Raw genomic sequence first — 25578 nt, 5'->3', positions numbered from 1 at the left:
CCCTTTCAAAATTTTGCTATGGGGCCCCCAAAGTTCTAGTTATGCCCCTGCCGATAACCCGTGGCCTCGGTGCTGCCCCACAGATCATGCTGCTTTGCCACCAGCGAAGAGGAGCTGGGAGGAGAAAGACACCAGAGAGATCACTGCCCCCTGGATCGGTGGTCCCGACAGGCCGATGGCTCACCTCGTGGGGACCCCCAACAGAGGCCAGGAACGCCGGAGGCGGGCATCCACAAGGTGACGGGCTGCTGCAGGCAGGACATAGTTGCAGAAAGAATGGCGAAGGGGTAGCAGAGAAAATAGGATTTTGGTACTTACCAGGTAAATCCTTTTCTTTGAATCCATAGGGGGCACTGGAGTACTCTTGGGATATGGACGGCTTCCGCAGGAACAGGGCACTGAATATTTAAATTTAGAACACTCCACCCCTCCATATCCCAGAGTACCTCAGTGTTTTTTACTGAGCCGAACAGGAGCTATAGAGAGGTTGACAATGGAGTATTACATAGAACATAACGGACAACAATGAAGTTGACACATAACGTTATTGACAACTAAACAGTTGACACCATAACCAGCACTTGCTAATTTGAACCAGTCGGTGAGAGTGTGTTACCATAAGATCCCCTGAACTTACCACAAACCAGGTAAAACTGCTCTGGGTGGGCGTCCAGTGCCCCCTATGGATTCAAAGTAAGTACCAAAATCATATTTTCTTTTTCATCCACTAGGGGTCACTGGAGTACTCTTGGGACGTACCAAAGCTTCCCCCTTGGGCGGGAGAGCTGTGTGGCACCTGTAACACTAGGCGGCCAAAGCTAGATGCTGATGCCGCAAACGTATCAAACTTGTAAAAGCGCACAAACGTGTGCACTGATGACCATGTAGCCGCACGGCAAAGCTGCGTCGTGGAAGCTCCACGACCAGCTGCCCATGAAGTTCCCACAGAACGTGTGGAATGAGCTGTTACTGATGTAGGCGGCTGTAACCTAGCATGAAGGTAAGCCTGACGTATAGTCAGTTTTATCCATCTGGATAAGGTCTGCTTAGACGCTGGCCAACCCATCTTGGCAGCATCATAGAGAACAAACAACGTATCCGTCTTACGAACTGTAGACGTTCTGGATACATAAACGCGTAATGTGCGTACCACATCCAGAGTTCCAGAATGTCCTGTTAACACAGGAACTACTATTGGTTGATTGATGTGAAAAGATGACACTACCTTTGGTAAGAAAGCGGGATTCGTCCGAAGTTCCGCTCTGTCATCATGAAACACCAAATACGGTGGCTTGCATGACAAGGCACCCAAATCTGAAACACGCCTTGCCGAAGCTAAGGCTAGGCGGAAAATTGTTTTCCAAGTGAGAAACTTTATATCCACTTGCTGTAAGGGTTCGAAATATGAAGACTGTAAGAAATCTAAAACCAGATTCAAGTCCCATGGCGCAGTAGGTGGAATGAATGGAGGCTGTACTAAGGACACCTTGCAGAAAAGTGTGTACCGACGGCAATAGAGCCAATCGTCTTTGAAAATAAAGTGACAACGCAGATACCTGCACCTTTATTGTAGATAAACGCAGTCCTCCATCTAACCCCGTCTGTAGAAATAACAAAAGACGGGATAACTTGAAAGATGATGTCGTAAACTTCCGAGCTTCACACCAACCTATATAGGCACACCAAATTCTGTAATAATGAGGTGCCGTAACTGGCTTCCTAGCGCGTAACATGGTTGGTATAACCGATTCTGGAATGCCCTCTCTTCTTAAGAGTGCGGTCTCAATAGCCACCCCGTCAAACGCAGCCGCGCTAAATCGGGGTAAAGGAACGGACCCTGTTGTAACAAGTCCGGACGTAGTGGGAGCGGCCAAGGATCGTCTGCGAGTAGTCCGCGGAGATCCTTGAACAAAGCTCTCCGAGGCCAATGAGGCGCCACTAGTATGACTGTGACAGACTCTCTTTTGATCCGTTTTAGCACCAGAGGGAGCAGCGGAAAAGGTGGAAACAGATACACTAGGCTGTACGGCCAAGCGATTGTGAGAGCATCCGCCACTGCCTTTGGATCTCTCGTTCTGGACACATACTGGGGCGTTTGGTGATTGTAGTGACACGCCATCAGGTCCACTTGAGGGTAACCCCACCTCTGGACCAACATGTGAAACACTTCTGGATTTAATGCCCATTCTCCTGGATGAAAATCCCGACGGCTGAGATAATCCGCCTCCCTGTTGTCCACTCCCGGAATGAACACTGCCGACAATATCACCTGGTGGTATTCTGCCCAATTGAGGATTCGAGCTACTTCCCGCATTGCCAAGCGGCTTCTCGTTCCTCCTTGTTTGTTGATGTATGCGACTGCCGTCGCGTTGTCTGACTGCACTTGGACAGTCTGAGACCGAAGCATGTGTACTGCTTGTCGTAGCGCATTGTAAATTGCGCGGAGTTCCAGGACATTTATAGACAGCAATCTTTCGTGATCCGCCCAGAGACCCTGGAGCTGACAATTTTGAACTACAGCTCCCCAACCTCTGAGACTCGCGTCCGTCGTTAGAATTATCCAATTCCAGCCGCCGAACAGTTTCCCTGCGGTTAAATTGTGTACCTTGAGCCACCAGAGTAGAGACAACCTTGCCCTTGGCGACAACCTCACCCTGTGGTGAATCTGCAGATGCGAGCCCGACCACTGTGCGAGCACATCCAGTTGAAATGGACGTGAGTGAAATCTTCCGAACTGAAGCGCTTCGAAAGCCGCCACCATTGTTCCTAAGAGGCGAATGCACAAATGTACCGAGACTGTGCGTGGCTTGAGCACTAACTGTACCAGATGGCGAATAATCTGTACTTTCTGTTGTGGTAGGTAAATTCTTTGATTTACCGTATCGAGAATCATACCTAGGAATTGAAGTCGTTGAGACGGAATTAGATGTGATTTCTTGAAGTTGACAATCCAACCGTGGTGAACCAGTACCTTGTACGTTAGCAGCGCATGTTGGAGAAGCATCTGTTGAGACGGGGCTTTGATGAGCAGATCGTCTAAGTACGGAACTATTGTCACTCCCAGGGATCTGAGATGAGCTATCATCACAGACATCACTTTGGTGAATACCCGAGGCGCTGACGAAAGGCCAAACGGTAGAGCCTGAAACTGGTAATGGTTCTGGCGTATTGCAAACCGCAAGAACCTCTGATGAGATTGCCAAATCGGAATGTGTAAGTACGCATCCTTGAGATCTAGCGCAATCATGAATTCCTTTGGCTCTAAACCTGCAATTACTGAGCGCAGAGATTCCATGTTGAATCTGTAGTAAGTGACGTACCGATTGAGACCCTTTAAGTTCAATATTGGCCTGACTGAGCCATCCGGCTTCGGTACCACAAACAGACTGGAATAATAACCCTGACCCTGTTGGTGTACAGGGAACGGAATCAAAACTGCTGAATCCAGTAGGGACTGAATGGCAATTTGCAGAACCGCCCTCTTGTCGTCCAAGAGAGGTAGTCCTGTCTTGAAAAACCGCAGTGGCGGAAGACAGTCGAACTCTATTTTGTAACCTCTTAACACTAAATTGCGGATCCACCCATCCGCGGATGTCTGGAACCACGCCAAATGGAACGTCTGAAGGTGGGCTCCCACAATTGGAGAACCGAGATGGGCTGGTAGCCCGTCATGCCACTGGCTTGTCGGTGACCTTAGCGTCCTGACGACTTGTGTTGGTTTGTTGGAAACCACGTCCTCGACCCCATCTACCAGGCGTGGCTGTTCCTCTGCCAAGTCCGCGAAAGGACTGAGGTCTAAAAGGATTTGAACGCAGGTCCAGAGTATCTCCGTCTTGGTACCGTTGGAGGCAATGGTAAGAAAACCGACTTTCCTCCCGTGGCCTCAGAAATCAATTTGTCCAATTCAGGACCAAACAACTTCTCGCCACCATAAGGTAACTCTATACCTCTTTTGACCTCTGCCTCCGCTTGCCAAGAACGCAGCCAGAGAGCTCGTCGTACTGTAACCAGTGACGATGAAATGCGAGAAGTGAGCTGACAGACGTCAGTAGAAGCTGTACATAGATACTCCGCAGCCTCACACATTTGATCAGCAAGAAGTATTAGGTGATCGTCATGTAGGGCAGGCTTGAGTACTGTTATCCATACTATGAGCGCCTTAGTGACCCAGATGCCAACCAACCCAGGTCTCAGCAGCACTCCTGCTGCTATATACATGGACTTTAGCATAGTTTCTATTTTGCGGTCTGAAGGGTCTTTAAGCGTAGTAGCAGTTGGCACTGGTATGGTTAATTTCTTTGTAAGTTTCGACACCGACGAATCAACCATTGGTGGATTCTCCCATGTACATGTCACAGAGTCTGGAAACGGGTGACTAGACTTAAATCTGCGAGGTATAGAAAACAGTTTATCTGGATTCTGTCGTGTTTCTACTAACATCTTAAGAGACTCCGAAACAGGAAAACACATTGGAGTTCTCTGTCGTTTAGTAAATACGACTTCATCATTTGTCAGAGGCTCCTCAGTTTCTGTAAACTTCAGAGACCGACGCACCGCTCTGATGAGATTATCAATGCCTGAGCTGTTAAAATCATCACTATCTGACTCCACTGCGCCCAGACTCCGTCTGGCATGGAATAGTCAGAATGCAACATAGCAGAAACTGGTAAATCATAAGACATATGAAATTTATCCCGTCTACCCAAAATGGATTTGGACCTTTCGCAAGGCTGAGACGCCTCCAGTAGTTCTGGCGGTCTCACCCTAGACTCAGATCTTGCCGCTTCCCGCTCTTGTCGAGCGGCGGTCAATTCTGATTGCAACCCAGCCAGTACATTGGCTAGCATTTCCCATGGAGGGTCCGGGGAGGAACCTGGCTTTAAAACCGGAGCAGAAATTGTATTCGTAACTGAATCCACAAAACATACTTAACATGCGGTAGATCCATCCGGTAACACACTGCTACAGACCTTGCAGTGATGCTTTTTAATTTTTGCTGGTGCCTTACTCATTATGGAGACAGACAATACAATACACAAAAACAGACACTTGCACGACTCAGTAAAATAGTACTAAGGTGTCTCTATATATATATCTGGCCAAGTGCAGTACACGTGGCCAGTACTATGAAATGTGATCCCAAATTCCCACTAACACCCCTGCGCCTCCGGTGGAGTAGAGATGTAGTACTGGAACGTTCTGGAATCACAACAGGAAGACACAGGAAGCATGGTTAAAATAGCTGCCATGCTTAAACTTATAGTCACAGTACAGGTTATAATCTTTAAAACTGATATATAACCCCGTATGAAAATCCTGTGTATATCCTCCCTGCAGCCTAGCATACTGCTGCTGCTTGTCCCCCCCTCCTGCCGCTGATTGTCCCCTCTCGTGCAGCTGTAATGCCCCCCCCCCCCCCCCTGTATGCTCCGTTGCGGAGGCAGTATGCGGGGCGGGCAGCGTTAGTGTGGGGCGGCCAGCGGGAGCCGGGTAGCGGGACGCGCTGGAAACAGACAGCGGGACCTGGGGAGCGCGGTCCTTTGAAGCGCTCTGATCAGTGGCGGCGGCCGGAGCAGCGGCAGCAGGCGGGCTGTACAGGGATCCAAGTGGCCAGTAGTATAGTGCGCCAGCGTGTTAAAAAAAACATTGTCCCTACACAGCGGGGCGGCAGCGTGAGCTGACCGCCCCGACCAACATACCTGGACTCCTGTGGTGAGGCACCGACGGTGCTTCTCTGTAAGCACCGGCCAGCCTGTCTGCAGGATGTCTGTCTGGCTGGGAGGGTGCTCTTTTAGTGAGGACCGACACGCCACAGCTGCTTGTAGCAGCTTGCACTATCCCTGACCCTGGCCTTTTGGAAGGGGGAAAGGGATGTGTATGAAAAAATAAGATTTTACTTACCGATAAATCTATTTCTCGTAGTCCGTAGTGGATGCTGGGGACTCCGTCAGGACCATGGGGATTAGCGGCTCCGCAGGAGACAGGGCACAAAAATAAAGCTTTAGGATCAGGTGGTGTGCACTGGCTCCTCCCCCTATGACCCTCCTCCAAGCCTCAGTTAGGATACTGTGCCCGGACGAGCGTACACAATAAGGAAGGATTTTGAATCCCGGGTAAGACTCATACCAGCCACACCAATCACACCGTACAACTTGTGATCTGAACCCAGTTAACAGTATGACAAACGTAGGAGCCTCTGAACAGACGGCTCACAACAATAACAACCCGATTTTTTTTTGTAACAATAACTATGTACAAGTATTGCAGACAATCCGCACTTGGGATGGGCGCCCAGCATCCACTACGGACTACGAGAAATAGATTTATCGTTAAGTAAAATCTTATTTTCTCTGACATCCTAGTGGATGCTGGGGACTCCGTCAGGACCATGGGGATTATACCAAAGCTCCCAAACGGGCGGGAGAGTGCGGATGACTCTGCAGCACCGAATGAGAGAACTCCAGGTCCTCTTTAGCCAGGGTATCAAATTTGTAAAATTTTACAAACGTGTTCTCCCCCGACCACGTAGCTGCTCGGCAGAGTTGCAATGCCGAGACCCCTCGGGCAGCCGCCCAGGATGAGCCCACCTTCCTTGTGGAATGGGCCTTGACAGATTTAGGCTGTGGCAGGCCTGCCACAGAATGTGCAAGTTGAATTGTGCTACAAATCCAACGAGCAATCGTCTGCTTAGAAGCAAGAGCACCCAGCTTGTTGGGTGCATATAGTATAAACAGCGAGTCAGATTTTCTGACTCCAGCCGTCCTTGAAATATATATTCTCAATGCCCGGACAATGTCCAGCAACTTGGAATCCTCCAAATCGCTAGTAGCCGCAGGCACCACAATAGGCTGGTTCAGATGAAACGCTGACACCACCTTAGGCAGAAAATGAGGACGCATCCGCAGTTCTGCCCTGTCCGAATGGAAAATCAGATATGGGCTTTTATACGATAAAGCCGCCAATTCTGATACTCTCCTGGCTGAAGCCAGGGCCAGTAGCATGGTTACTTTCCACGTAAGATATTTCAAATCCACCGATTTGAGTGTCTCAAACCAATGGGATTTGAGAAAATCCAAAACTACATTAAGGTCCCACGGAGCCACAGGGGGCACCACCGGGGGCTGTATATGTAGTACTCCTTTAACAAAAGTCTGGACTTCAGGAACTGAAGCCAATTCTTTCTGGAAGAAAATCGACAGGGCCGAAATTTGAACCTTAATGGACCCCAATTTGAGGCCCATAGACAATCCTGTTTGTAGGAAATGCAGGAATCGACCCAGTTGAAATTCCTCCGTGGGGACCTTCCTGGCCTCACACCACGCAACATATTTTCTCCAAATGCGGTGATAATGTTGTGCAGTCACCTCCTTCCTGGCTTTAACCAGTGTAGGAATGACCTCTTCCGGAATGCCTTTTTCCCTTAGAATTCGGCGTTCAACCGCCACGCCGTCAAACGCAGCCGCGGTAAGTCTTGGAATAGACACGGTCCCTGCTGAATCAGGTCCCGCCTTAGAGGTAGAGGCCACGGATTTTCCGTGAGCATCTCCTGAAGTTCCGGGTACCAAGTTCTTCTTGGCCAATCCGGAGCCACGAGTATCGTTCTTACTCCCCTTTGCCGTATAATTCTCAGTACTTTGGGTATGAGAGGCAGAGGAGGAAACACATACACTGACTGGAACACCCACGGTGTTACCAGAGCGTCCACAGCTATTGCCTGAAGGTCTCTTGACCTGGCGCAATACCTGTCCAGTTTTTTGTTGAGGCGAGACGCCATCATATCCACCTTTGGTTTTTCCCAACGGTTCACAATCATGTGGAAGACTTCTGGATGAAGTCCCCACTCTCCCGGGTGTAGATCGTGTCTGCTGAGGAAGTCTGCTTCCCAGTTGTCCACTCCCGGAATGAACACTGCTGACAGTGCTATCACATGATCTTCCGCCCAGCGAAGAATCCTTGCAGCTTCTGTCATTGCTCTCCTGCTTCTTGTGCCGCCCTGTCTGTTTACGTGGGCGACTGCCGTGATGTTGTCCGACTGGATCAACACCGGCTGACCCTGAAGCAGGGGTTTTGCCAGGCTTAGAGCATTGTAAATCGCTCTTAGCTCCAGTATATTTATGTGAAGAGACATCTCCAGGCTTGACCATACTCCCTGGAAGTTTCTTCCCTGTGTGACCGCTCCCCAGCCTCTCAGACTGGCATCCGTGGTCACCAGGACCCAGTCCTGTATGCCGAATCTGCGGCCTTCTAACAGATGAGCACTCTGCAACCACCACAGAAGAGACACCCTTGTCCGTGGCGATAAGGTTATCCGCTGATGCATCTGCAGATGCGATCCGGACCATTTGTCCAGCAGATCCCACTGAAAAGTTCGTGCGTGGAATCTGCCGAATGGGATTGCTTCGTAAGAAGCCACCATCTTTCCCAGGACTCTTGTGCATTGATGCACAGACACTTTTCCTGGTTTTAGGAGGTTCCTGACAAGTTCGGATAACTCCTTGGCTTTCTCCTCCGGAAGAAACACCTTTTTCTGAACCGTGTCCAGAATCATTCCCAGGAACAGCAGACGTGTTGTCGGGGTCAACTGAGATTTTGGAAAATTCAGAATCCACCCGTGTTGTTGCAGCACTACTTGGGTTAGTGCTACTCCGTCCTCCAGCTGTTCTCTGGACCTTGCCCTTATCAGGAGATCGTCCAAGTAAGGGATAATTAATACGCCTCTTCTTCGCAGAAGAATCATCATTTCGGCCATTACCTTGGTAAAGACCCGAGGTGCCGTGGACAATCCAAACGGCAGCGTCTGAAACTGATAATGACAGTTTTGCACCACGAACCTGAGGTACCCTTGATGTGAAGGGCAAATTGGGACATGCAGGTAAGCATCTTTTATGTCCAGGGACACCATAAAGTCCCCTTCTTCCAGATTCGCTATCACTGCTCTGAGTGATTCCATCTTGAACTTGAATTTTTGTATGTACAGGTTCAAAGATTTCAGATTTAGAATAGGTCTTACCGAGCCGTCCGGCTTCGGTACCACAAATAGCGTGGAGTAATACCCCTTTCCCTGTTGTAGGAGGGGTACCTTGACTATCACCTGCTGAGAAAACAGCTTGTGAATGGCTTCCAATACCGTCGCCCTGTCTGAAGGAGACGTTGGCAAAGCAGACTTTAGGAACCGGCGAGGGGGAGACTTCTCGAATTCCAACCTGTAACCCTGAGATACTACCTGCAGGATCCAGGGGTCCACCTGTGAGCAAGCCCACTGCGCGCTGAAATTCTTGAGTCGACCCCCCACCGTTCCTGAGTCCGCTTGTAAAGCCCCAGCGTCATGCTGAGGGCTTTGCAGAACCCGCGGAGGGCTTCTGTTCCTGGGAAGGAGCTGCTTGCTGCCCTCTCTTACCCTTTCCTCTGCCTCGGGGCAGATATGACTGTCCTTTTGCCCGCTTGTTCTTATAGGACCGAAAGGACTGCTGCTGAAAAGACGGTGTCTTTTTCTGTTGGGAGGGGGTCTGAGGTAAAAAGGTGGATTTCCCGGCCGTTGCCGTGGCCACCAGATCCGATAGACCGACGCCAAATAATTCCTCCCCTTTATACGGCAATACTTCCATATGCCGTTTGGAATCCGCATCACCTGACCACTGTCGTGTCCATAAACTTCTTCTGGCAGATATGGACATCGCACTTACTCTCGATGCCAGAGTGCAAATATCCCTCTGAGCATCTCGCATATAAAGAAAAGCATCCTTTAATTGCTCGTAAGTCTGTAAAATACTGTCCCTATCCAGGGTATCAATATTTTCAGTCAGGGAATCCGACCAGACCACCCCAGCACTGCACATCCAGGCTGAGGCGATGGCTGGTCGCAGTATAACACCAGTATGTGTGTATATACTTTTTAGGGTAGTTTCCAGCCTCCTATCAGCTGGATCCTTGAGGGCGGCCGTATCAGGAGACGGTAACGCCACTTGTTTTGATAAGCGTGTGAGCGCCTTATCCACCTTAGGGGGTGTTTCCCAGCGCGCCCTAACCTCTGGCGGGAAAGGGTATAATGCCAATAACTTTTTTGAAATTAGCCCTTTTCTATCTGGGTTAACCCACGCTTCATCACATACATTATTCAATTCCTCTGATTCAGGAAAAACTACAGGTAGTTTTTTTCACCCCCCACATAATACCCCTTTTTGTGGTACTTGTAGTATCAGAGATATGCAAAGCCTCCTTCATTGCCGTGATCATATAACGTGTGGCCCTACTGGAAAATACGTTTGTTTCTTCACCGTCGACACTAGATTCAGTGTCCGTGTCTGGGTCTGTATCGACCGACTGAGGTAAAGGGCGTTTTACAGCCCCTGACGGTGTCTGAGACGCCTGGGCAGGTACTAACTGGTTTGACGGCCGTCTCATGTCGTCAACTGATTTTTGTAATGTGCTGACATTATCACGTAATTCCATAAACAAAGCCATCCATTCCGGTGTCGACTCCCTAGGGGGTGACATCACCATTACCGGCAATTGCTCTGCCTCCACACCAACATCGTCCTCATACATGTCGACACACACGTACCGACACACAGCAGACACACAGGGAATGCTCTATTGAAGACAGGACCCCACTAGCCCTTTGGGGAGACAGAGGGAGAGTTTGCCAGCACACACCCAAGCGCTATAATATATATGGGAACAACCCTATATAAGTGTTGTATCCTTATAGCAGCTTAAATATAGTAATATCGCCAAAAAAAGTGCCCCCCCTCTCTGTTTTACCCTGTTTCTGTAGTGCAGTGCAGGGGAGAGTCCTGGGAGCCTTCCTCACAGCGGAGCTGAGCAGGAAAATGGCGCTGTGTGCTGAGGAGAATAAGCCCCGCCCCCTATTTCGGCGGGCTCTTCTCCGGAGTTTGTGAGATCTGGCAGGGGTTAAATACATCCATATAGCCTCAAGGGCTATATGTGATGTATTTTTAGCCATAAAAAGGTATTATACATTGCTGCCCAGGGCGCCCCCCCAGCGCCCTGCACCCTCCGTGACCGCTGTGTGAAGTGTGCTGACAACAATGGCGCACAGCTGCAGTGCTGTGCGCTACCTCAGGAAGACTGAAAAGTCTTCTGCCGTCTGCTTCTGGACCTCTTCCATCTTCGGCATCTGCAAGGGGGGTCGGCGGCGCGGCTCCGGGACGAACCCCAGGGTGAGACCTGTGTTCCGACTCCCTCTGGAGCTAATGGTGTCCAGTAGCCTAAGAAGCCAATCCATCCTGCACGCAGGTGAGTTCACTTCTCTCCCCTAAGTCCCTCGATGCAGTGAGCCTGTTGCCAGCAGGACTCACTGAAAATAAAAAACCTAAAAACTTTTTCTAAGCAGCTCTTTAGGAGAGCCACCTAGATTGCACCCTGCTCGGACGGGCACAAAAACCTAACTGAGGCTTGGAGGAGGGTCATAGGGGGAGGAGCCAGTGCACACCACCTGATCCTAAAGCTTTATTTTTGTGCCCTGTCTCCTGCGGAGCCGCTAATCCCCATGGTCCTGACGGAGTCCCCAGCATCCACTAGGACGTCAGAGAAAAGAAAAATATTAACTAAAAAAAATAAAAATATTCAAAATAATTGTGGACTAAGCCACACAAGCCTGTTGCTACTTGAGCACAGAAAAAACACTGAGGTACTCTGGGATATGGAGGGGTGGAGTATTCTAAATTTAAATATTCAGTGCCCTGTTCCTATGGAGGCCGTCCATATCCCAAGAGTACTCCAGTGACCCCTAGTGGATGAAAAAGAAAGTACATATAAGGCAGTGTGTGGCTGTAGTGACAGGGTAGTAGTGATTGCAGTGTGTGGCAGTAGTGAGGGTGCAGTGATTATAGTGTGTGTCTGTAGTAAGGGTGCAGTGATTGCTGTGTGTGGCTCTAGTGACAGAGCGGTGAGCTAGATTATTACACTTAAAGCACTGAACACTACTTGCCCCTGCCACTATCTACCCTTTCCTCCTCCGTACCCCCAGTATTGTCTGCCCCTAACCCCTGCCTTGCCCCACAATACTACCCCAGCCGCTATTTACCGTTAGCCCCTCGCTATCCCCAGCACTGCCTGCCCCTAGCCCCTTCCTTGCCCCTCAGCACTATCCCAACTATTGTCAGCATACTGGGCGGCCTTGCGCTGCAATGGCGTCCCCCAGCATGCGAACAAAAGGATTGTAAATTCTTCTAATTAGCAGAATTTGCAATCGTTACTGAATCAGCCCCAAAGTTCCAGTTTCCAACTGTTAGCCACTTAGTTTCCCACTCTTGGTATAAAAGACTTATTATACGAGACTGTGCTTCCACCCAGGTCAGGATCTTTGTTTATTTACACCTCCCTAGTGATTGGTACAGTACTGTATGCGCATCTACAGTGGGGCTGTGTAATGTGCGTGAGTAAGCGGGCCGTTATACACGAAACATGTCGCAAACACCGGTAAAAGAAAGATTGCGCAGTTTATTTTTATTTCACATATATTGCCTAAAAAAATTTTAATTGTGAATTTCAGTGCTCCTCTGGCTTTTTACTCAGAGACAAGTCCTAGTATAACATGCTTCTATATATCAGGTGTATAACCATTTTTCTATACCACATTATTTCATAGTGTAGTTAGTGAAGACATTAACACCACAAATAGCATAGCACCTCAATGGTTTTATGCATATCATGTTTCGCTTGTTACATTATGTCACTGCTGCTGGGAGGGAAGAAATAGACACTCCCAGTTATTGTGTAACAAATGTATGTGGTTGTACAACATTGGATGTTCTTCCATTATTAGCAAGAAAGAATATCCTCTCCCAATTAGACATCTAAGCTCCCTGAATTAGAGGCCACAGCTGTACCTGGGCTCATAAATTCAAGGTCAGATTGACACTATTATATATGTACAGGTGGGGCAGATGTGCAGAGATTATACTGCAGGGTGAAAATAAAGCTGCTCAGCATTTGTCTGCTACATACAAAAGCAGCCAGTATTTACCCTGCATGCAAAAAGTAAAAATGTATTTGCTCCCACTGCATTGCAGCATGGCTCGTTTTTTGCTTTGGTCCCACTTTAGAATCAGGCCCAATATTCCAGCATTGGTTATAAATCCTTTTCCATTAAAGGATGGTAATCTACAATTAAATATATAAATAAATAAATTATATATAAAAAAATAAAAACACCCTACAGAAAAGCAAGATAGTTAAATAGGCTATTGCTACCTGTCTAAAGATTATATTTTAAATCTTTGTGTCACATTTGATCAACACAAGACTACTGTGAGAAAATGACTGAGGAGCCAAATATCATCTTAGCACATATGCTTGCAATGCCGTAATCACAGGAAGATAAATTACATACTGGGATATAAGGCACAGCAATTGAGCTAGAAATACCTAGGGATGGCCATCAACCATCAATGTTTCATAATAATCGATGGCTTATGGCCGTTGTCAAATACTTTTGGCATCGATGGGGGAGAACAAGATGGTTTCCCACCATCAAAGAGACAGAACCAACCAATTTTGTTTAACAAGGTGCCGGGACACGGATCATAGTGCTCTGACACTCAAAAAGCTCCATCCCCTGGTTCTGACTGTCCCACAGGCCAGTCATTGAAGGAATAGAGATGCACATTGGTTAGTGTAACAATCGATGGTCATCCATTACATAGTTTATATGTACCATAGTGTATATTCACCATGGTGCAGGGCTGTACCCACCTCTGTGGCTGGATCACTCCTATCTACACACTTGGATCGATATCTGTCATGATCAGTTCGTACTTGCCCCAAGCATATCCTTGGTGCAAGAGATGCGGGTGGTCTTCTGTATGCTGGCGGTCGGGCTCCCGGCGCTCAGTATACCGGCGCCGGGAGTCTGACAGCCGGCATACCGACACTTATTTTCCCTCGTGGGGGTCCACGACCCCCATAGAGGGAGAATAAAATAGTGTGCACCGTGCCCGTAGCGTGGCGTGGCAAGCGCAGCGAGCCCGCAAGGGGCTCATTTGCGCTCGCCACGCTGTCGGTAAGCCGGCGGTTGGTAAGCCGGCGGTCGGGCTCCCGGCGCCGGGATGCTGGTCGCCGGGAGTCCGGTCGCCGGCCAGCCGTAGTGAACCCAGAGATACATCTGAAACCAGGATCATTGAGGCTTACAGCCAACTCCGCATATCCTGGAATTACGCCATCACACTCTCAGTGAGCGTAGTCTACATGAGAACACCACTTTACAACTCCGTTACATCCATTCAGTCGCAAGCAGAAGTGAGGCTGAAATGCGGATGTCTCTGCATCTCACATAACTGCATGCACTTAATTCCGGTACACGCGCAAATCAAAAATACAAAAAATATGATACGCAATTGAGCGTTTATTCAACTTTGCGTCAGCTCCCTCGTCTATTTGAAAGAAAAAGACATGACAGACAGCTAAGATGGAGTAGTGTACCTCTGAACGGGTGCGAATTCTCTGTGCCCCTTACCCTTTCTCCTTCTCTCTGCAATACACAGATCTTTTTTTCTCTTTGCAGCTGTAGCAGGACCAACTTCAGTGCAGACGGACTCGCAATCAGCTCTTTGCAGAGCCCATAAACATCGTCCTCAGACAGTAAAGAGACCGAGCTCAGAGGAGAGGACTGATACTTCTGTAGCACCAGAGCTGCCTGCTCCTGGAGAGGGTTAGATGAGAGGCTGCATTGTAGTATGGTATAGAGCTGTATCATCAATCAGCATATATTAAATATATTTCCATGATGCAACATAAAACAGAAATGATACATTGTTTATACAATACAAGCTGCATCTGAATTGAAAGAATGGTTTGTGATGATCCAAAAGCGCATCCGTGTTTTTAGCTGCCTGTGGTATATGAACACTGAGGGATTTTCCTGCAATCACTAGAGGTAAATGTAGAAGGTGTGTGTTTGGTGTTCGCGGAGATACACAAGTATGTATTAAAAGGTACTTGAATTTTTTGATCAAAAAAAAAAGGGGGGGGGGGGACAATAAAACGTATATAAATTTGGTCAAAACAGTAAAAGTGTCTGAATAAAAATAAATGTCAATAAACGAATATGAAGAGGTTCTTAAAATTGCATACCCGGTGTGTGGGTTGGAGCCACTAGGTGTAGAAAGCGGGGTGTTTCCAAGGTGACACCCTGCTGGGCTCCAAGGGCTTTTCACTAGTAATACAGGAAAGTTCTTTTCTGATGGTAAAGAGTCATTCCTTCCTATTGATGTTTCCGACACGTTTCAAGCTCCTAGATCTTTTATCAAGGCAGATAGATGCTGTGTGATGATATTTTCAGGTGCGCAGTCCGCTCGTGGCCTCTGAGTACTTCCAGTCGCGGCTGAATGACAAACTTCAGGTTGCGGTGGAACATAAACATAACGTCAGCGGAAGTCTGTTTACTTCCGGTCACGTATATGGTCTTCCCCTTTTTTTGATATAAAAATTGAAGTATGTGTACCTCCATTCTATCCAGCGCCTAGGGATTCACGAACACCAAACACATTCCTTCTACAAGCTGCATCTGGTCCAGTACTGCTACTGACCAACAGTACATTTAAAAAATAAGATGCCATATATATGTAAAGATACATGGGCAGGGCCTCCCTGCGATTCTACACCCTACACACACCCCTTGTTCTCGTCCAAACTATACAGTTGTTTTATTGCTTTGTGCTGTTCCAAAGAAATGTCCACTTTATACTTGTAATGTACTTTGTAAGGTACAGCAAATTACACTATATATATTCCCTGTACGGCTTTGTGGACATTTTTTGGTGTCTTAAAAATGAAAGATAATAATAAAATATGTCAGGTGCTGTACAGCAAAGTGTTTGTCTTTAATGGTAATGTAATATCAAATGAACAATTTAATTAATCACAAAAGTGTATTGTGAGACTCACAAGCTGCATCATTATATATACCTTAATGACGTCAGGAACCAGAAACGCCTCATCTGGGTTGATCTGCAAACGCAGAACTGTCCCCACAGTCCAGCGTAGAGGTTTGATGACTAGTTGCCTCATGCCCCACGAGATCCAGCCGCTGGCAATACCAGACACATAATCTGACTCAATCTGCAGAATACCCCGTCTGCCACAACAAATTAAGAACAGTGTAAGTATGGAGGAATCCATATATCAGAAGGCACATTTAATAACTCCACTCCGTGGCCTTGGAGAGACACAGCACCCTCATGTTTCCTCTCCTACTTGTCTCACCGCTTGTTTTCACACCTGCCTTCAGCTCTACAAGGCCCCTTCTCTTCTACCTCTATGCTTTTTCCTCAGTGAGGCAATCGTACTTTGGTCACCAATATCACCTGTATGCTGATGATACCCAAATTTACCTCTACTCCGCTAACATTCCCCTTTTGTCCTCTCCCATATCTCCTGCTAGCTGTCACCCATCTCCTCTTGTAAGACCCAACGCTTTATTAATCTCAACAGATCTAAAGCCAGTCATTGTTTCTTCCCCACCAATATACCCTCTCTGTAGACAATGGCTTCCTCTCCTCTGTCCCATGTATAGGTGTCATCTATGATTCTGCCTTCTTTCTCCCACCACACACAATTCCTATTCCAACACGGTCACGTCCAACGCCATAATATTTCCTTTCTCATCCTAGACACCACTAAAACTCCTATATAAGTCATATGTCTCCCCTCTTTAACCTAATCTGCTGCGGACTACTGAACTCCCACCTTGCCCTTCTTCAGTCCACCATAACTCCACTGTTCACCTCATTTTCCTCTCTCGTCACTAACTCTGCTGTCTCCATCTGTCAGTCTCTAGTTTGGCTTCCATTCTCCTACAGTATAAAATTCAAATGTCTCTCACTTAACTACAAAGCCCTTAAAGACGTTTCTCTTCTCTACATCACCATCACCTTTCCCAGCCACTTTACCTCCCAGCCACTTCACTCTGCTCATGACGTCTGTCTCTGCTCCACACTAATCACCTTTTCCTGCCTTCAGAATTTTTCAGGCACTGCTCCTAACCTCTGGAATGCCCTCCTGTGATCAGCTGGCATCCAGCCTCCCAGCTTTTAAATGTGCCTTAAAACCTTCTTCATTAAAGTCTACCACTGCTCCCCCAACTTAATCTACTATGAGGTCTATTTACTATTTATTTTCAATCAGCTCCTAACTGTTGTTTTTCAAACCCAGCCTGTGACATGCAAGTTAGAAGCTGATTGGCTGGTACTTTATCTCCGTCCACTTTATCTCCATCTAAGGCTTAGTAAATAGACTCCTATATCCCACAGGGATGCCTCCTCTCTATGTTTGTGCTCAGCCTTATCCCATATAGAATTTAAGATATTAATAACTTTCTCCATTGAAATCAGTAAGATAATAAGCCTCCAACCCCTCCTATAGGTTCAGCAGTACTGTTGCTTCTACAGGCATAGTACCTCAGAAGTGATAAAGTGCACAGGCTGCACAGAACAATGCTATCCTTCTGTGGGTAGCAGATAATGCTCTAGAACACAGGTTCTCAAACTCGGTCCTCAGGACCCCACACGGTTCATGTTTTGCAAGTCACCTGTAGATTTTTGAAATGTGGCAGTTGGTGATACACAGTGACATGGAAAACGTGAACCGTGTGGGGTTCTGAGGACAGAGTTTGAGAACCACTGCTCTAGAGCTAGCGCTTTCTGCCTGTGATCGCCACCACCTGGTATTCACCTGAGCATTTCTTCCATTACTGTTCCCAAGCCCAGGGCGGTGCAGCCCTTGCGGGTGAAATCCGTCTGCAGCTGGCGTAGGGTGACAGTAAGCAGCCTGCGATCCTTGGCATGTTCAACAATAAGGGGGATCCAAAAAGCCATTTTACTGTCCCAATCAGCGCTGTCCACATCCCTGGTCTGTTTGAAGGCAGAGAACAAAAATGACATCCGGTCATCATCTTCCCAGTCCAAGGGATAAGGTGGCGCCATAGTAATCCTAGTTCAAGGGCTGGACCTAATAGTGAAAAAAATATTTGTTTCGTTTAGACTAAGAACGCAAACTGACATTCCCATGAGTAATTCTCTGCATTACTTGACAGACGCTGGCAAGTCAAGGAAAGCACCTGGGAGGTCAACGTAGGCCACCATATTGACTGCAAGGGGGGCGACTAAGCGTTGCATGTAAGTTTTATTCAATTATACCTGCACGTGTGTACGGAGCTAATTGCTGGCTATTTGCCAGCATACCATGGGGGTCATTCCGAGTTGATTGCTAGCTGTTGTTGTTCGCTGCGTAGCGATTAGTGAAAAAACGGTGAATCTGCGCATGCGTATGCACTGCAACGCGCGTCGCACTGGTTCAAAGTCCATTGTGGTTTTGCACTGGTTCTAGTGACGATTCCAAACGCATAGCCGATCGCAAGGAAATTGACAGGAAGGGGGCGTTTCTGGGTGGCAACCGTTTTCAGGGAGTGTTTGGCAAAATGCATGCGTGGCTGAAAAAATGCAGGCGTGGCTAGGCGGGTGTGTGACGTCAAAAGCCGTCCCTCCGTCGTTAGAATCAACGCACACGAAGAGTAACTACAGGGCTGGTCTTGTTTTGCACAAAAAGATTTTGCAGGCGCTCTGCTGCATAAGGGTTTGCACTTCTGCAAAGCGAAAATACACTCCCCAGTGGGCGGCGACAACGCGTTTGCACGGCTGCTAAAAACTGCTAGCGAGCGATCAACTCGGGATGACCCCCCTGTTGTATGCATCTATGCAACTGCACCAACACTAGGCACATGCTTGCTCAAATAATACCCCTTTCACACCTACATCCAGAGTCCAGTCCGAATAAAGTGAACAGTTACAAGCCGTGTTGCAGCTGCTCAGGCATCTTTCTCAACGCATGCTGAATCCGTGTTATTCCCGGGTCATCACCTTCACGCTGCACACGTGTCTGTCCTGCATGTCACTCCCTTGATGTGGGTCTCTGCATACCCAGCCAAACAAAACCCGGGTCATACAGCCAGACTTGTGCCTTTCAGACTGCATCTTACCTGGGTTGGTACCAGGAATAACCCTGGTCTTGACCAGGGTCACCGAACACTGGTTGCCCATTTTACACCAAGCCAGGACCTGGGTTGGTGTCAATATCCCGGGTCAGAGGATCATTGTGAAAGGGGTATATCTGTTGTCATTCTAAGCATACAGTATTGTACCTGGTACACAAGCTCCATCTGAAAGCAGGTGAGTATCTGGGTACAGTATAGCCCACTCTTCCAGCTACATGCCTACACTAAAGTTGGCTTTTGTGCAATCAACCTGTCACCCGTACACGTGTGCGGTGGCTATGGAGCATGTCCTAGGCTAAAAATAAGATTTTAAACCTACCGGTAAATTTTCTCCTAGTCCGTAGAGGATGCTGGGGACTCCGTAAGGACCATGGGGTATAGACGGGCTCCACAGGAGACATGGGCACTCTAAGACTTTAGATGGGTGTGAACTGGCTCCTCCCTCTATGCCCCTCCTCCAGACCTCAGTTAAAGAACTGTGCCCAGAGGAGACGGACAGTACGAGGAAAGGATTTTTGTTAATCTAAGGGCGACATACATACCAGCCCACACCATACACACCGTACAACATGGTATATACTAAACCAGTTAACAGCATGAACAAAACAGCATCAGCCAGAAGACTGATCTCAACTGTAACATAACCCTTATTTAAGCAACAACTATATACAAGCCTTGCAGAATTTGTCAGCACTGGGACGGGCGCCCAGCATCCTCTACGGACTAGGAGAAAAAGATTTACCGATAGGTTTAAAATCTTATTTTCTCTTACGTCCTAGAGGATGCTGGGGACTCCGTAAAGGACCATAGGGTTTATACCAAAGCTCCAGACCGGGCGGGAGAGTGCGGATGACTCTGCAGCACCGATTGAGCAAACATGAGGTCCTCATCAGCCAGGGTATCAAACTTGTAGAATTTTGCTAAATTGTTTGAACCCGACCAAGTAGCTGCTCGGCAAAGCTGTAATGCAGAGACGCCTTGGGCAGCCGCCCAAGAAGAGCCCACCTTCCTAGTGGAATGGGCCTTTACCGAATTTGGTAACGGCAATCCAGCCGTAGAATGAGCCTGCTGAATCGTGTTACAGATCCAGCGAGCAATAGTCTGCTTAGAAGCAGGAGCGCCGACCTTGTTGGCTGCATACAGGATAAACAGTGCCTCTGTTTTCCGAACCCGAGCCGTCCTGGCTACATAAATTTTTAAGGCCCTTACTACATCAAGGGACTTGGAATCCTCCAAGTCACTCGTAGCCACAGGCACCACAATAGGTTGGTTCATATGAAACGAGGAAACCACTTTAGGCAGAAATTGAGGACAAGTCCTCAACTCTGCTCGATCCACATGGAAAGTCAGATAGGGGCTCTTGTGAGAAAGCCGCCAATTCGGACACCCACCTCGCAGATGCCAAGGCCAACAACATGACCACTTTCCAAGTGAGAAATTTTAATTCAACTGTTTGAAGAGGTTCAAACCAGTGTGATGTAAGGAACTGTAACACCACGTTAAGGTCCCACGGTACCACTGGGGGCACAAAAAGAGGTTGGATGTGCAGCACTCCCTTTACAAAAGTCTGGACTTCTGGGAGAGAAGCCAATTCCTTCTGAAAGAATATAGATAAGGCCGAAATCTGCACCTTAATGGAGCCTAACTTTAGGCCCATATCAAAGATACATATTTCCTCCAGATACGGTGATAGTGCTTCGCCGTTACCTCCTTCCTAGCTTTGATTAGAGTAGGGATGACTTCCCCCGGAATACCTTTCCTAGCTAGGATTTGGTGTTCAACCGCCACGCCGTCAAACGTAACCGCGGTAAGTCTTGGAACACACAGGGCCCCTGTTGCAACAGGTCCTCCCTGGGAGGAAGAGGCCACGGATCTTCTGTGAGCATTTCCTTAAGGTCTGAATACCAGGCCCTTCAAGGCCAATCTGGAACAATGAGTATTGTCTGCACTCTTGTTCGTCTTATGATTCTCAATATTTTTGAGATGAGTGGAAGTGGAGGGAACACATAGACCGACAAACACCCACGGTGTCACCATGGCGTCCACCGCCACTGCCTGAGGGTCCCTCGACCTGGAACAATACGTCCAAAGCTTTTTGTTGAGGCGTGACGCCATCATGTCTATTTGAGGAAGTCCCCAACGACTTGTTACCTCTGCAAAGACCTCTTGACCCCCACTCTCCTGGATGGAGATCGAGTCTGCTAAGGAAGTCAGTTTCCCAGTTGTCTACTCCCGGAATGAAGACTGCTGAGAGAGCGCTTACATGACTTTCCGCCCAGCGAAGAAACCTGGTGGCTTCCGCCATTGCTGCTCTGCTCCTTGTCCCGCCTTGGCGGTTTACATTCGCCACGGCTGTGATATTGTCTGACTGAATCAGAACGGGTAGGTTGCGAAGAAGATTCTCCGCCTGTTGTAGGCCGCTGTATATGGCCCTTAATTCCAGCACATTGATGTGTAGACAAGCCTCCTGGCTTGACCATATCCCCTGAAAAATTTTTCCTTGTGTGACTGCTCCCCATCCTCGGAGGCTCGCGTCCGTGGTCACAAGAACCCAATCTTGAATGCCAAACCTGCGACCCTCTAGAAGGTGAGCACTCTGAAGCCACCACAGGAGGGATATCCTGGCCCTTGGGGACAGGCTTATCCTCCGATGCATTTGTAGATGGGACCCTGACCACTTGTCCAGAAGGTCCCACTGAAAAGTTCTCGCATGGAACCTGCCGAACGGAATGGCCTCGTAGGCCGCCACCATCTTTCCCAACACTCGAGTGCATTGATGAACTGACACTTTTTTTGGTTTTAGCAGGTCCTTGACCATGTTCTGGAGTTCTTGGGCTTTTTCCGTTGGGAGAAAAACCCTCTTTTTTTCCGTGTCCAGAACCATGCCCAAAAATGACAGCAGAGTTGTCGGAACCAACTGTGACTTTGGTAGATTTAGAATCCAGCCGTGTTGTTGTAGTACTCTCAGGGAGAGAGACACGCTTTTCAGTAACTGGTCTCTTGATCTTGCCTTTATCAGGAGATCGTCCAAGTATGGGATAATTGTGACTCCTTGCTTGCGCAGGAGCACCATCATTTACGCCATTACCTAGGTGAAAATTCTCAGGGCCGTGGAAAGCCCAAACGGCAACGTCTGAAACTGGTAATGACAATCTTGTACAGCGAATCTCAGGTACGCCTGATGAGGCGGATATATGGGGACATGAAGGTATGCATCCTTTATGTCTAGTGACACCATAAAATCTCCCCCTTCCAGGCTGGAGATCACTGCCCAGAGAGATTCCATCTTGAATTTGAACCTTTTCAAATATGGGATTTTAGATTCAGAATTGGTCTGACCGAGCCATCCGGCTTCGGGACCACAAATAGAGTTGAATAAAACCCCTTCCCCTGTTGCATTAGGGGAACCTTGATAATCACCTGCTGTTGACACAGCTTTTGTATGGCAGCTGAAACTATTTCCCTGTCTAGGGGAGAAGCTGGCAAGGCCGATTTGAAAAATCGGTGTGGAGGCAACTTTTCGAACTCCAGTTTGTAGCCTTGAGATACAATTTCGACCGACCAAAGATCCAAATCCGACCGAACCCAGACCTGGCTGAAGAGCCGAAGACGTGCCCCCACCGGTGCGAACTCCCTCAGCGGAGCCCCAGCGTCATGCGGTGGATTTTGTAGAGGCCGGGGAGGACTTATGTTCCTGGGAACTAGCCGTAGCTGGTGTTCTTTTCCCTCTACCTCTGGCGAGGAAGGAAGAGCCCCGACCCTTTATGAACTTATGCGACCGAAAGGACTGCATCTGGTATTGAGGTATTTTCTTTTGCTGTGGGGGAACGGAAGGCAAAAAAGAAGACTTACCCGCGGTAGCTGTGGAAACCAGGTCCGCGAGGCCCTCCCCAAATAAAAATTCACCTTTGTAAGGCAAAGCCTCCATATGTCTCTTTGAATCAGCATCACCTGTCCATTGACGGGTCCACAGGGACCTTCTAGCAGAAACTGCCATGGCATTGGCTCTTGAACCCAACAGCCCAATATCTCTCGCAGCCTCTCTCATATATAACGCTGCGTCCTTAATGTGACCCAAGGTCAACAAAATACTATCTTTATCTAGGGTGTCAATGTCAAATGCCAAGTTTTCTGCCCACGCTGCAATTGCGCTACCCACCCATGCCGACGCTACTGCCGGTCTGAGGAGGGCACCCGTAGTCGTATAAACTGATTTTAAGGTAGTTTCCTGTCTGCAATCCGCAGGATCCTTGAGGGCTGCCGTGTCCGGGGACGGTAGTGCAACCTTTTTTGGACAAGCGCGTCAAGGCCTTGTCCACCGTGGGCGAGGATTCCCACCGTAACCTGTCCTGTGAGGGGAAAGGATACACCATAATAATTCTCTTGGGAACTTGCAGTCTCTTGTCTGGAGTTTCCAAAGCCTTTTCAAATAAAGCGTTCAGCTCATGAGATGGAGGAAACGTTACCACAGGTTTCTTTTCTTTAAACATGCAGACCCTCGTGTCAGGGACAGAGGGGTCCTCTGTGATATGCAAAACATCCTTTATTGCAATAATCATATATTGAATACTCTTGGCCACCCTTGGGTGCAACCTTGCATCATCATAGTCGACACTGGAGTCGGAATCCGTGTCGGTATCAGTGTCTGCTATCTGGGAAAAGGGACGTTTATGGGACCCTGAAGGGTCTTGTGACACAGTCAAAGCCATGGATTGACACCCTGCTTTTTCCTTGGACTCTGCTTTGTCCAATCTCTTATGTAATAAGGTCACATTAGCATTTAAAACATTCCACATATACAACCAATCAGGTGTCAGCTGTGCCGACGGAGACACCACCACCATCTGCTCTGCATCCTCCCTAGACGAGCCTTCCGCTTCAGACATGTCGACACACACTGGGATATATGAAAATGGGGGACAGCTCCCCAATAAGGCCCCTTGGAGAGACAGAGAGCGAGTATGCCAGCACACACCCAGCGCCACTAGATACTGAAAACAAAGTCCCAGCCTGCACAGCGCTTTTTATATATAATTTGCACCAAATAAATGTGCCCCGCCCCCCCCCCCCTCGTTTTCTGTCCCGCTACTTGTTCAGCAGGGGAGAGTCCGGGAGCAGCTTCTCTGCAGCATGCTGTGGAGAAAATGGCGCTGGTTAGTGCTGGAGGATCAAGCCCCGCCCCTTCGACGGCGGGCTTCGGTCCCGCTCATTTGTTTATACTGGCAGGGTTTTATAACATACTGCCTCCGCAGTATCTGATAATGGTGCCAGTTTTATGCGAGGTAATTATTGCTGCCCAGGGCGCCCCCCCCTACGCCCTGCACCCTTGCTGTGCCTTGTGTGTGTGTGTGGGGGCAATAGCGCGCAGCGCAACCGCTGCGCGGTACCTCTCTGAAGATCTGAAGTCTTCTGCTGCCTTTGAAGTCTTCTTACTTCATATACTTACCCGGCTTCTATCTTCCGGCTCTGTGAGGAGGACGGCGGCGCGGCTCTGGGACGAACAGCAAGGATGACACCTGTGTTCCGACTCTCTGGAGCCAATGGTGTCCAGTAGCTTAAGAAGCAGAGCCCATCAGTCAAGGAAAGTGGGTCTGCTTCTCTCCCCTCAGTCCCACGAAGCAGGGAGTCTGTTGCCAGCAGTGCTCCCTGAAAATAAAAAACCCTAACAAAAAAGTATTTTCAGAGAAACTCAGTAGAGCTCCCCTGCAGTGCATCCAGTCTCCCCTGGGAACAGGATCCAACTGAGGTCTGGAGGAGGGGCATAGACGGAGGAGCCAGTTCACACCCATCTAAAGTCTTAGAGTGCCCATGTCTCCTGCGGAGCCCGTCTATACCCCATGGTCCTTACAGAGTCCCCAGCATCCTCTAGTACGTAAGAGAAATAACATTTTGTAATCGGTTCACAAAATGGACTTGTGTGCAACTCTGCATCAGCGCCAAGGTGCTCCATTTGGGGCATGGCAGCATTTATTTATTACCAGTTATTTATATAGCGCACACATATTCTGCAGCGCTTTACAGAGCATTTCAGCTACAGATGCCAATGTCTGGCCATGCGGTGTGCTAGTACAGGCATGCAGCGGGCAGGAGGCCTTACCTGGGCAACAGCAACAGGGGTCTTTATTAGTGGGCAATAAAACACTGGCCGGCTCATGGGCTGCATGAATTCCCAAGGGGCGCCGGTCCTGCCAGCGATGTGCTGATCCCTGTGCCCGTGTCCCTGTATAATGATTCCAGCTGATGGCTTCTAGTGAGTCCAGGAGACAATGATGAATACAGGCATTTACTATATGCGTTCCCAGTAGGAGAATCCTGTGTTAGAGACCTGGGGGGAGAGGAGAGACAGAGGGGGGAGAGTAACAGCTGCCCATAATATATATTCTTATTTCATATTATTCCTCAGTGACAGCACAGAGCAGGGACTCGGAGAGTAGACACTACAGGAGGGTGACAGCAGCAGAGAGTGTAATATATACACAGCAGCATGAAGGGGCCAGACACACACAGCAGCGCCGGCCCCTGCCCCGGATTATTGTTACAACTTCTACTTTCAGTTTGGCACTTCCCGG

At 48.5% G+C, this 25578-nt stretch overlaps 1 protein-coding gene across 2 annotated transcripts in view; it reads right to left on the bottom strand.

Moving 5' to 3' along the window:
* Positions 1–25578, bottom strand: part of CHMP7 (charged multivesicular body protein 7) — an 83728-nt gene that overhangs the window by 57841 nt on the left and 309 nt on the right. Inside the window, exons 2-5 of one of the 2 annotated variants that reach the window (XM_063931770.1) lie at positions 25107–25334; positions 17692–17967; positions 15928–16096; positions 14477–14662 (exon numbers count right to left, since the gene is read on the bottom strand). In XM_063931770.1, coding sequence (XP_063787840.1) covers positions 14477–14662; positions 15928–16096; positions 17692–17942 — 606 coding nt within the window. In that variant the 5' untranslated portion in view covers positions 17943–17967; positions 25107–25334. Of the gene's footprint in view, positions 1–14476; positions 14663–15927; positions 16097–17691; positions 17968–25106; positions 25566–25578 lie in introns of those variants that run through there. The other variant, XM_063931769.1, reaches the window with a different exon arrangement.

Source organism: Pseudophryne corroboree, chromosome 6 (genome assembly GCF_028390025.1).
Source record: "Pseudophryne corroboree isolate aPseCor3 chromosome 6, aPseCor3.hap2, whole genome shotgun sequence".
In the NCBI taxonomy this organism is placed as follows: Eukaryota; Metazoa; Chordata; class Amphibia; order Anura; family Myobatrachidae; genus Pseudophryne; species Pseudophryne corroboree.
The sequence above is the reverse complement of the archived record's forward strand: the minus strand, read 5'-3'. Positions and strand labels throughout refer to the sequence as shown.